This window comes from Bremia lactucae, linkage group LG1, assembly GCF_004359215.1.
Source record: "Bremia lactucae strain SF5 linkage group LG1, whole genome shotgun sequence".
Taxonomy (NCBI): Eukaryota; Oomycota; class Peronosporomycetes; order Peronosporales; family Peronosporaceae; genus Bremia; species Bremia lactucae.
In genome coordinates, this window is record NC_090610.1 from 1,238,076 (window position 1) to 1,250,700 (window position 12,625).

At 47.5% G+C, this 12,625-nt stretch overlaps 3 protein-coding genes across 3 annotated transcripts; 2 read left to right on the forward strand and 1 right to left on the reverse strand.

The window, feature by feature from the left end:
• Window positions 1–2,004: 2,004 nt before the first annotated feature.
• On the forward strand, window positions 2,005–2,511 carry CCR75_006679 (uncharacterized protein; the record flags this gene model as incomplete). The annotated part of the gene is made up of 2 exons (XM_067964747.1): window positions 2,005–2,208; window positions 2,485–2,511. The coding sequence occupies 2 exons, from the start codon at window positions 2,005–2,007 to the stop codon at window positions 2,509–2,511; spliced, it is 231 nt and encodes a 76-aa protein (XP_067822393.1).
• A 527-nt stretch (window positions 2,512–3,038) lies between these two features.
• CCR75_006678 (uncharacterized protein) lies at window positions 3,039–4,125 on the forward strand (the record flags this gene model as incomplete). The annotated part of the gene is made up of 2 exons (XM_067964746.1): window positions 3,039–3,366; window positions 3,437–4,125. 2 exons carry the CDS (start codon window positions 3,039–3,041, stop codon window positions 4,123–4,125), a joined length of 1,017 nt encoding a protein of 338 aa, XP_067822392.1.
• Window positions 4,126–4,583: 458 nt separating this feature from the next.
• Window positions 4,584–5,732, reverse strand: CCR75_006677 (uncharacterized protein; the record flags this gene model as incomplete). The annotated part of the gene is made up of 2 exons (XM_067964745.1): window positions 4,584–5,206; window positions 5,276–5,732. The coding sequence occupies 2 exons, from the start codon at window positions 5,730–5,732 to the stop codon at window positions 4,584–4,586; spliced, it is 1,080 nt and encodes a 359-aa protein (XP_067822395.1).
• Between the last annotated feature and the right edge of the window lie 6,893 nt (window positions 5,733–12,625).

Consider the following 12,625-nt stretch of genomic DNA (forward strand, 5'->3'; position numbering starts at 1 on the left):
CCACCGGGGGACCCTGACCTCCGTTCCAAACAGTAGGGCGCCCAGCACCTACTGGTACCGACCGTTTTTTTGAAGGTGCGGCCGGAGCAACGCTCTTATGATGAGCGTCCACAACATACGCAGACATCGGCGCTGGCGCGCCGCGAGGGGCCTCGACAAGTCATCGTCAAGTTGGCTGACGGGAAATCACATCGCGTATTGCGACGCGAAGTGTCATTGCCGTATACGTTTGACGGTTTTCGCAGTAATGATGATCTCTTAGTTATCGCGATGAACTATGCATTCGATTGCATCCTGGGCATACCATGGTTGGCACGGCATGAGCCCCAGATCGACTGGTTAAGATCAGTGAGACGGCGACGCAAGTTCGACGTCAGTGAAGTGTTATCATCTCTGGGTATCTCCAAGTGACTGGCCCAACGTCACAGTCGCGGATCGGGAATCCACGACGCCTGCGGTGTACAGAACGAGCGATGACCCTTTCTGTACTGCTTGTTCTGTTCTTCTGGATACTAGTGACAGAGACTCCTCGCTTCACAGCGAGTAAAAAATGCGGATGAGTAGCGGTTTCCGCGAGAGAACGGCGCGGTCGAGCAGAGGTTCCCGCGCGTCAACAACGCGGTCAAACAAAGGTTCCCGCGCGCCAACAACGCGGTCGAGTAGAAGTTCCTGCACCTGCATGCAGTAATCGAGTAGGGCTTCCACACGAGTATGACGTGGACGGACAGGAGTCCCCACGCGAGAACATGATGTTCGAACCAAGGTTCCCACATGGGCAATTTGTGGTCGAGCAGGGGATCCCACACGGGCTCAGGGCGGTCGAGCATGGATTTCTCCCGTCACGTGTTTGCGGCATCATGGATGAGGACAACCAGCGCCTAGAGGGGGGGGGTGAGTGTTCATCACCTGGCTGCGGTTCGCCAGCTTCGAGTATCGACTCGAAGCACGACGGGGACACAAGCATTGAGAATTCAGCGTTGGAATGTGTTCACGCTATTATTTACGTGGAAGGGGGTCCACAAAGGCGCCTAAACATTGAAGTCGCGAGTCCATATGGTGACGCGCCCTCAAAAACACGCCTTCCAGGACTCTCCTGGAAGCATTTCCTACGTGACCTTAAGGGAGGCACTGTGGAACAACTATGTTTAATCACCAACAAGGTGGTTACCGCGACATAAGAGCATATGACGCGACCTCGAAGCGATGAGCCAACATCAGCGCGTGAAGAACGATTTGCGTCACAGTCTTAGGATACTCTGCAAGAGTCTGGTAACCCAGTTTACGACATTGCTCGTGAGTATGCAGATCTATTTTCGGACACGATTCCGGTTGAACTTCTTGCTGATCGTGGTGTTTTTCGGCACGAGATTGACCTCGTGCCAGGTTTGAGACACGGCAGTGGCCGTTGCCTCGAGATCAAGTCGAAGCTATTGACGAATTCTTTGAAGGCCGCCGCATGGCGGGTCATGTGCGCGAGAGTACCTCGCCACATTCAAGTCCAACCTTCTGCGTGAAGAAGGCCACGGGGCTGGCGTACGTAGCTGTTTATCGAAAATTTTCGCGAAGTGGTGAAGAATATTCAGCGGTAAATATCAACCGCGCAGCTGAGCTTGAAGTGTCGCTCACCACCAGTAAGACGTTTGCGTACGGCTCAACCAACAACCCGATGTTCAAAGCCACTATTCACATAATATCCAGCTACGCTCTGAATGTTGCCGCAAATCATATGGCTGATGCGATTATGACGCCAGCCAAGGAGCCAGTCGCGTGTCGCGGTCTAATGAGAAAATCTACGGCCATTCCTTGCTCAGATCAATTTTGCGAAATGCTCGAAAAGAACGTGATATTGGCGCTTGAAGACTTTCATCATCATTGGCATCTTTTCGGGAAGAAAAGGGTGTCTATCCTCCTGGACCCAGCGGTCGCGAGCCCTTGCACCCTAATCTTCTGGCATTCTTACAACTGACGCAAGCTCGCCACTTGAAGCTGTTAGAACGCGTCAGCATGCCTCCTACTGACCTAGTCCCGAGAAGAAGCAAGGGTCGCCCAGTAGGCTGTTGTGGAAAGAAGCACAGCAAGGCAGCGACCAGTACCCAAAGGGACCCTTTTCACTTTGAGCATGTGGGGCGTCGCAAATTTCATTTGCAGTTTATTCAAGCGTCTGGGTTTTCCCTCAAGGGGCACAATAAGAAGTCGTCTAAGTGTCTGGTTCTTCTACTCAACCACCTAAGTTAGTTGTATGTCTTTTATCTCGTGGTATTTGAGGAATGAATTATGAATGGATATGAATATATTGTATGTCTGATCTGCGTAATTATCTTTCGGAATGTTGATTAGTGTATTGACGGTATTTGGTAAAAGGTGAATCTCTTAAGCCAATTATACTAAGTAAATAACAAATTCGGCTAAAGTTTTCACTTTTAAACGGCTTTACAAATATGCAATAAGCCGTGCTAATTAGTGGTCATTTAATGTTTTTATTAGGTTGTAAGTGAACAAGAAATGGTGTAATTATTGCACTAGCAGATTTTTTGCCATTGCAACATTTGTGGCAAAAGGTAGCAGCAGTATCGCCAAGGGTGACTATAAACAAGTTTCGACAAAACGCAGCTGGAGTTACAACGCCATTTATCGAAGAGCACGTTCATAGGCCGTTCATGATGTACATGCTTACGGTGACCGTAGCCTCGTATCTAGCGCAAAAGATCTGGACCAAGAGAAACTTGCTGACTGCGGGATGGTATACGGAGGAGCAATCCGAATTAGAACAGAGCATGATTCTAGCTTTTGAGTATATTGGCTTTATGGGGATCGACTCACATCTGAAGCAGTGTGAAGTGGACTTGTACTGAAACAGTACAAGTCGCAGTGCCCCGTTACATTCTTCAACAAGGTGCTAATACACTGTCATTATAAAATAAACCCTTTCGCTTTGCAAGTATTGTAAAACCACTGAAGGAGGTATTTTTTGTATAAATTCTTCTTGAAATATGGTACAATAAACTACTTGAATTCATTAAATATTAACTAGTTTCCGTATGGCCCCATCCGGTCGCCTACGCCATAGACGCGCACCTCGTCGCCGGGGTAATTTTGATGGTCAGACAAGCACGCGCTCCACCAATGGCGTTGGACCGCTTCAAGCCATCGGCGAAAATACCGTCGTAAATCTCTCATCAGACGTCGCCATAGCTGGTAGCTCAAGCTTTACTCTCCCGTCCACAACACTTTTGGCTCGGTCGCCTAAGAAACAAAGAAAAAATACGAATCGGAAAAAGCGACCACATGACGGTTCAATAGCGTTTCAATTTGTGAAGACACGAAAAGATCAGCTGGAGACGCTGCTGGATGAGCTAGAGACGCAAGGTGCAGTCTCGTAATCTTTTTGTAGTTGATGGGTCATGCGATTTCTTAGATTATTCTCATGTTTTAACAGTGCAGGAAAAATGTGAAGAACTTATAGCAGGTGCTGAGCGACGTGCGCAAGAGCTTGAGATGGAGCTTAAGGTCCAGCTGCTCTTTCTTCCTGAGGCTGTGCGCAAGATGCCCTGGAAAATCTTTGTCGAAGATTTTGGTGGAGACTTGCAGAACGTCATAAAGAGCTTGTCCCAATCGCAGGGATTTGCGTCCTTACACCCTTCACCCTCTCGGATGCGGTCTGCGCCAACTAAATTTGACATCGTGGCTTCTACTCCTAGCAGCATGAATTATCTCAACGAGGGCGATTATGACTATGAATCCGAGCTGAGTAAAAAAGACTTCGACACATGGCGACGTCGTATCTCAGCTTTCTCGACGCCCATGGATCGTTGTCGGGTAAGTGCAGTCCCTAGCACTGTCTTGCGGACGGCTCGCAAGGGAGAAACCATCTATTCCGTTCGAGGATCTCCAATCGTCCCAGAAAGTGTGGACAAGGCTAAGGCACCGACGGGATCTTTGGTTGCCACCTTTGAAAATAGTTTAGACCCGACGTCATGTTGCATAAAACTCGACACAGAGCGTGTTCTCGACCTATCACGGCCACAGGACCTCTCAGCGAAGTCACGTGGAGAAGCAACATCAAAGCTTAAAGCACTCCAGGCCAAGGTGGCACAGCTATTACTTCAGATTAATCACTGCTCCTAAGCTGTCCGAGCGCTGCGAAATATATAAAATCAAGCATATGTTGCGCATAGGCGATGGTAATGTCGTATACCAAGTGTATTTCTTGCAACATTGGAAGAAATTGAGATCAGCCAGAGTGTTGCCTCGGATTAGGAACGATCTAATTTTTGCGATCATAAATTTGGAGCTTTTTAAGGCATAAAAAAGCGCGAAGTTAAATGCTATTTCAAAATTAATTTCAAGTTTTTTCAGGATAATAGTCAACACCCGAAAAAAGAGTTTTAGCCGTTAGCAGGGTGTATAACTGCTACCTTTTGTTCCGGCTTCGAAAAGTTCATGACTCGTATAGCACATGTCAACTTCTTAACAATTTTTGGGAAGAGATTTAAGATGTCATGCAGTACGCTTTTGCTAAAAGAACCGAGATTTCCTTGAAATTAAGAAAATAAAGTCGTTCTGCAAGTGTCCCAAGTCCTAACTTACAGTTTGCGCGCTAGCGTGCGCTTAGCGGCGGCAAGAATGTCCTCGATCTGGGGCAGGCACAGCTTCTCCAAGTTGTCTGCGTATGGCATGGGCACATCCGTTCCAGTTACGCGCTCAAGGGGAGCGTCTAGGTAATTAAATGCTTCAGTCTCCATAAGAATGCCAGCAATTTCGGCACCTATACCATGCTGGCCCCATCCCTCCTCGATGGAGACAATTCGATTAGTCTTTTTAACAGAGTCTACGATGGCCTGACGGTCGAACGGGCGAATCGAACGGAGGTTAATTACTTCAGCATCGATTCCTTCCTTGCCTAAAATGGCTGCGGCCTGGAGCGCCTCGCCTACCATTCGAGAGAAAGCAACTATGGTGACGTCCTTGCCCTGCTTCATGATCTTGGCCTTTCCAATTTCGATCAAAAAGTCCTTATCTTGAGCCTCTTTTGATACAGGATACGAGACACCGTATAATAGCTCGTTTTCTAGCACGACGACAGGATTGGGATCACGAATAGCAGCCTTCAGCAGACCACGAGCGTCTTCTGAGTCGTAAGGAGCTACTACCTTGAGACCCGGTACGCTACCATACCACGCTGCGTAGCATTGTGAGTGCTGGGCGGCTGTATACAAGACATTAGGTTACAAGCAGCGTCAGCACTTGTGGTTCTGACTTGTGTGTAGATACGTACCAACTCCGGCGGCTGGGCCATTAGAGCCACGAAAGACGATGGGTACATGAATGTTACCATTGGACATATAAAATTGCTTGGCGGCCGAGTTGATAATTTGGTCTATGGCCTGCATGGCGAAGTTAAACGTCATGAATTCGACAATGGGCTTAGTGTTGTGGTAGGCAGCACCAATGGCGAGACCCGTAAATCCTTGCTCTGTAATAGGCGTATCGATGATGCGCTTATCGCCATACTTTTCCCACAAGCCCTTCGATACTTTATAGGCGCCATTGTACTCGGCGACCTCCTCGCCCATGAGAAAAACCTCATCGTCACGGGCAAGCTCCTCGTCCATTGCGGTATTAAGTGCATCGCGTACAGTCATCTCGTCAGCCACGGTGGCCATATTGCGGCGCAAGCTGCTGAAAGCTGTTCGATAAACATTGCTGGTCGTCAGAACGCGACGAAGCGCCATTTCAAATTTAAGCTGAGGGAGAGCTGATGGAATTGCAAACTAGTATGAGGCTGGAATGGCATGGAGGCCATTCGCTCAAAAGAGATTTCGTAAAAATTGAATCGTGAGCACAAAACAAATCCTTTAGCACAAATCAATTTAAATCACAGGTATTCAAAAAGTGTATTGAACGCATTTCTCCCTTTGATAGCGTAGTTATAACGGTTACAATTCGGTTAATTTGATGTTACCCTTTTAGTTTTTATCGGTGTAATCATTTTAGTTTTTTGGACCAGATAGATATCTGGTAGCAGGGTCTATAAAACCGTATTAAACGTTTGGTATTTAACATTGACGATATAGATTAGGTCAAATTTCCCTTTTGATTACTAAGTAATCCAGGCCCTTTAAAGCTTGCGCTGCGAAGTAGCGGAGCTACCTCGCTCCTAAAGTCAGAGGAAGACTTTCACACTCAGAGAGTCACTTAGTTTTATTGAACTAATGGGTTTAACAACTCAGGAAGTCAAGTCGTACAAGCTATTAAAGCTTAAGGAATCCTAGTTCAAGGGATTAAGGGGTTCGTAGAACCAAGTGGCAACTAGTGTTCAAGAGGATGTACCTTAGAAAGGCTTCTATCTCTTACAGATCAATGCGCAAGCCTTAGAAAGACACTTAACATTTTAAGATCAGAAGGAGCACTGCACTTTATTTAATCATTTGAATCTAAAAACCTTACCCTAGCTAATTTAAAATAGATTTCGGCCGCCAGATTTATATCTGGCGGCGACCACATCTGTTACCCATAATAAATGGGATTTAAGTAACTAACTATTTAAAAATTAAGATAAAAGGGTACTTTACCCATAAAGTAAATGTAACACAACAACGGTTCTCCAATCGATCTGTGCCCCATTACACCCTCCCCCATCAGACTGTTGATAACGGGTGACAACATTCGCTTCATTTCCTCTTTGAGGTTGGAACATAAACAGCCAACCGTTCGGTTGTGTGTTTTCTTTCCTTTGTGTCATGACAATCAAGCGTCAGTCACTGACTCTTAGCAGCTTCCTCGACGATGAGGGAATGGTGGACTTTGAAAGTCACTCTCCATCAGAGGATGAGGAGAAAGAGTGTCGTTCTCTCACGCCTTCTCCTCCGGATAAACGTCGACGAGCCCCGAATCCGTTCCCAGAACGTGGTGCCACTGATATCTGAACTGCTTTGAGCAGGAGACGGGTCCATGAGTCCAACATCATTACAAATCCGCTTGATGAAGAGCAAGAGCGGGCAATCCTCATAGAGGAAAGAGCTCGTCGTCGAGCTGCCGAGATAGCGAAAGCTAAAGCTCATAGTGAATATAGATTCACTCCGCTCAGTGCGGACGAGCGTCTCGAAGAGATAGCGGGACACGTCTTGAGCATCTGGATGTCCGGTGACCCGGCGGGGACGCCGGATGAGATCACTGCTCGCGGCGCCGCGCTCTTACAGAGCAATACGTTACGCCAAAAGTAATGATGCGAGGTCAGTATCTGATGCATTTACGTGATCAAGCCCGTGAGGCTTCGGTGACCTCCATGAAGGAGATTCCGATCGTTTTGTTTCCAAACGAATCAAGGAGTGAAAACGAAGTCTTATTGGAGAACTGGGTCAACCGGGCCCGCCGCCTTCGTAATATTTGGAATATCAGAGAGTCTGCGGATAAGGCTGATGTTTGTTTGGAACGGAAGCTCCGCTTCAATTTCGCCAAGCTTAAGGCCAGAGGCCAATTACGTTCGCCATTTATGCCACAAAACGAAGAAAGGCCTAGCCGATATTTCAGTGCTTCGGTTGACCGTACAACCATGGATCGAAGCTGCACTGAGGCTATAGATCCACCTAATCCACGTCTAGCGGTGGGAAGCGTCGTTTGACGCGAGTTGACCCTAAGCTTGGCGCTCAAAAATGTCAACGGCGTACGGGCAATCATGCCGAAGAGGTACCTGATGTCGCTTTTTAAAATTTCTCCACATGAAACTGAAGGTTCCTCCGCCCATCAAGCAGCGCGCGAGCGGGCCAAAATTTCGGCGAAGCATTTGATGCTCTACGGCCCGAGGTGCAACTTCTTCGTGAGGTCCTTGCTCGGATTGAGAGCTCCTTTGAGGCGGTTAAGAACCGTCTTTTGCTGCTGGAGCGTCAGCAGCCACGCTTAAAGGGCCAGCAGGATATCCTGATGAGGACGCAGCAATCTGCGGCACGACCGCCTGTCTCGGCGCAAGCGCCTTCAAGTCCACGTGGGAAGGGTCCCGGTATGGCTTAAGTAAGCCAACGTAGAACACTGGGTGTGTACGCAGCTTGCTAGGAAGGTTTAGCGTATAAGCTAGGCCCTTCTTAGCCACGACCGTAAATGGTCCAATGAAGCGCGGACGCAATTTGATCTTGAAGACCGCGGAAACCAAATTGGTAGGAAGGTTTTTGCGTTTAGTAAAACCCGGTCTTCGACCATATAAGAATTAAAACAGTTTCTGCCTTTGACATCTGCTTGTTCTTTTTGTTTGTCTTGGCTATCAGCCATCGTATCCCTTAAATGTCTTAAGACACTAAATCGCGTCGCGAGAAACTCGCTTACTTGTTTCCAAGCGGTAACAGGGCTGATATCAGCAAGCCTATCGGGTAATCCCCCCCATCAAGCCCTGAACCACGCAGTGGTATCGTTAATGGTACGCGTGGGTGGGTAAGGCCGTTTACATAGAACGGAGTATAGCCTGTAGAGACATGGACAGCGTTAATTTAACGCAAACTCCACCTGGGAGCAGTGAGCTCCAGCGCTTTGGTATCCGAGCACACACACTGCGTAAAACGTCTTCAATGACGCGATTGACACGTTCATTTTGACCATCGGTCAGCGGATGGTCCGCAGTGGACATATCCAATCAGGTGCCAAGCACTCGGAAAATTGATTTCCAGAATTTACCCGTGAAACGGGGGTCCCGATCAGAGACAATTGCCACTGGCAAACCATGTTGTCGTAACACGCGATCGATAATCAGCTTAGCTGTACCCTCTCCATCAATGGAATCCGGCACGGCCGCTAAGTGAGCCATTTTGCTCAATCGGTCAACAAAGACCACAATACCGGAGCTACCGGCTGAATCTTTCGGTAGACCGAAAACAAAATCCATACTAATGGGCTTCCAGCAACCTATGGGGACGGGAAGGCTCGCCAGTGGCGCAACAGCATGCGCCGAGGGTTTAAGCCCGTTGGCAAGTTTCGCATGTGCGAACATATGTGCTGACCCTTTTATAAAGTTTGGGCCACCAATAAATCTGGCTTACAGAGCCGTAGATCTTTTTTAAACCGAGATGACCACCAAGGACAGTATCGTGTGCCTCATAGAGGATTCGGTACTTCACATCCTCATCATGAGGTACAACGACACGCGGAGGGTTCGTGGTGTCTGTGCAATAAAGCAACAGGTCGTTATCGATAGAAAATTGATGTAACCTTGCACGCAAAAGTGCCGGCAATTTAATGCCTGAATCAAAGTTCTTTAAAGCTCGTAGCAGAGCTACACACTGTTCATCCTTGGCGTAAGCCGAACGGATTAATTCAGGAATAGGCGACGAAATAGTCGTTATTGAGAAAGCTCATAACCCGGCCTGCGTGATAACGCATCGGCCAAAGCATTCTGCTTGCCGGGCTTATACTTCACATCGAAGTTTTATTCCGCGAAAAAGGATAGGGGATAGCCACCGGGCCATTCTCTGTGAGAGATGGGGCGACTTAGTCGCCGTGCGTAATGACGCGTGATCTGTATATATCGCAAACGGCTTAGAGCCGAGCAGATGAGCTCTGAATTTGACGAGAGCATACTTCATAGCAAGTAACTCTTTTTCATGAACTGGGTAGTTCTTTTCCGCAGCTTTAAGCTGTCTAGACTCGAACGCAATAACACGTTCATGCCCATCAACATCTGTTTGTAACAGAGCGCTGCCAGTGGCAAAATCCGATGCGTCACAGACGACACTGAAAGGCCAATTTGGATTTGGCAGTGCCAGAATCGAAGCATGGATAAGACTATCCTTAACTGCTCGAAAAGCATTATTTTCGGTGCTAGTCCAGCACCATTCTGTATCCTTTTTAAGGAGATTACATAATGGCCTAGCCATATCAGCGTTATTTTCGCTATATTTGTGTAAAAAACTGGCGAGACCCAACCAATTACGCAAATCCTTTTGGTATTTAGGAATCGGCCAATCTAATATAGCTTTTACCTTAGCGGGATCCGCTCTAAGACCTCGCTTTCCAATGAAGCATCCTAAAATAGGAATTTCGTCTGCGCCAAAAATGCATACAGATGCATTGGCATACAATTTATTTGTGCACATACACTCGAGCACTGCTCACAAATGGTCTAAATGGTTTTACATATCCGACCGACCCTGCTCCGCACGACTATGGACAAAAAGTCATCCAAGTAAGTCTGTGCATAACCTCGATGAGGGCGAAACAGTTGCGTCACTAGACGATTACATGTTGCCGGAACGCGTTGGAAAGCTTTTGTGGCATAACGAATCACTTCCGTAGCATACCGCTTGGGGTGCTAATCGCTGTTAGCGGGATATCGCTAGCTCGCATGAGCAGTTGTTAGTAACCATCGACTAAGTCCAGTGCACAGTACATTGTATATCCCACCATATTGTTCTGAAGAACATCCTTTCTAGAAATGGGGGTTGTGCTGGTATAGTGACAGCATTTAGCTATTTAAGCGTATTATAAGCATGTACAATGCGCCATTTACCATTTGGCTTTTTGACACAAAATCGGTGTCGAATGAGGAGATTTGCTCTCTCGTACCATTCCAACCTCGTGCTTAGCACGGAAGAAATCGTCAATGATGTCACACTGCTGCTTTGGAAAGGCCATTGTCTTGTGACACAGTATTTGGTTCCCGGAACCAAGTCAATTTCAAGACGAATACCTCTATCCGGAGGCAAAACAGATGGTGGATATTACATACCACATCTTGGAATTTCTTAATCAAGGAATAAAAGAGATCCGTAGGATCTTTAACGACTGATGAACCATTTCGCGCACTAAGTGCAGCTTATGTGTCATCCCGGACAGCTTCGTCTAGAAGTGACGATGAGTTTAACTTTAACTCATCCATAGGTCGAATGACCACCATCTCAGATAAGTCGCTAGCCTTTAAGGCTCGACCGCACTCATCAATAGACATTTCGTCTAGCTCTAAAAGAGCATGTAACGAAGGGATTGCCGCAAGGCTGACCTTCCCCTCAATGTCACCGATTACACCATTTACAAGCGTGTGTAATTGCTCACTCGTATTACTTTGTGAGGGTATACACGCTTCGTGTTCATCCTGTCTTGGAGTGGAGACAATACGCATCTTAGAGGCCGGGACATTCACGTCCCCGGGTTTTCCAGCCTGTATTGATTCTGTACAACACATGGTGTCAATTTGACATCCGACAAGGAGTTAGGTAACTCAACTTCCTTATCCAGCGAACGTTTACGTGTCGCTTCACGTGCATTAGGAGGGTTTGACCCAAAATGCCCTGGCAAACCGCCAATAGTGTCACTATTGACACTCAGTATGGTGGCACCTCGGCCGACCACACTCGGTGGACTTAGACGTGCCACTCCACTTATCTCAGGGATATTGCACCCTTGAGATCCTGGCGAACCGCCAACAGTGTCACTACTGATACTCAGTATGATGCCACCTCGGCCGACTATATTCGGTGGACTTAGACGTGCCACTCCACGTATCTCAGGGATATTTCACCCTTGATGATTCGGCCTTAAGCCAACAATGCTTTCAGCATTCAGTGAATCGTTATTACAACGAGTGTCATTTGACGGAGTACGTTCCGTTCCACTTATTTCTGCTGAGTCGGGCTCAGAATTAATGTTTTTAACATTGGAGTTTATTGACGCAGACAAGCCAATGTCTAAAACACTGACAGACTCGTTCAATGATCCGCGCCAATAACGCTTTTGTTGCCTAGCAAAGGTGGGTTCATGACTCTCCAAAACTTTGCTAGAAACATTGCGCGTGGCGCCTGAGGTCATAGACCTCCAATCGATCCATGGCTCATGGTGTTCTAGCCAGGCCATGCGAAGGATGGGATCATATCTCGAATCCAAATGAAGGACAAAGCAGCGTTCCATACTATCAAAGTCCAGAAACTTTATATTTTAGTTCAATGGAACTTTGGGAACCGTGACACGAGTCCCAGTCGCTAAGCGAACAGTGATTGTATCACCTACATACGCTTGAACAACCTCAACGTATAGTTGACTTCCTTCAAGGAAAAGGCGTCGAGCATAATTGCAAGACGCTCCTGAGTCAATTAAAATTGACCACGGCTTATCAAAGCCTTTACAGTCGCTTGAGCGACTAGCAAGCAAGGCTTGTACTCTCGCCCCGTGCCATTAAGCACCGAGCTAATTGGGGCTAGGTTCTGTTTATTCTCACCTCCTAGAGGTTCAACAGAGCCTAGGTCTCCCCCAGTAGGGCGCCCCGCACCTACTGGGCATCGAGATTTTCCCGCACCGTACCAGATCTGTGGTACGGGTCGGAGTTGGAGCTCTTTCGAGTTTTACGCGTATTTCGTTGGGAGCATCCCGGACGTAAATGTTTCGTGCTTCCGCACATATAACATCTACAGATGATCTTATGCTGTTCCACAGCTTGAAGAGCCTCTTGTCCTTCCTCAACGAGGCTTAAATCCATAGGTTCCGCTCTATTAGACGGAACCCATGTGCTCGAAGAGCTTGTTCGGCAAGCAGGCGTGCTAGCGCGAGCAGACTTAAAGTCAAACTCGGCGCGTAGCGCTATGGCAACTGCCTCTTCGAACGTAGCCGGATGAGATCGGAACAATTCCGTCCGGACAACGCCCTCATTGAGACC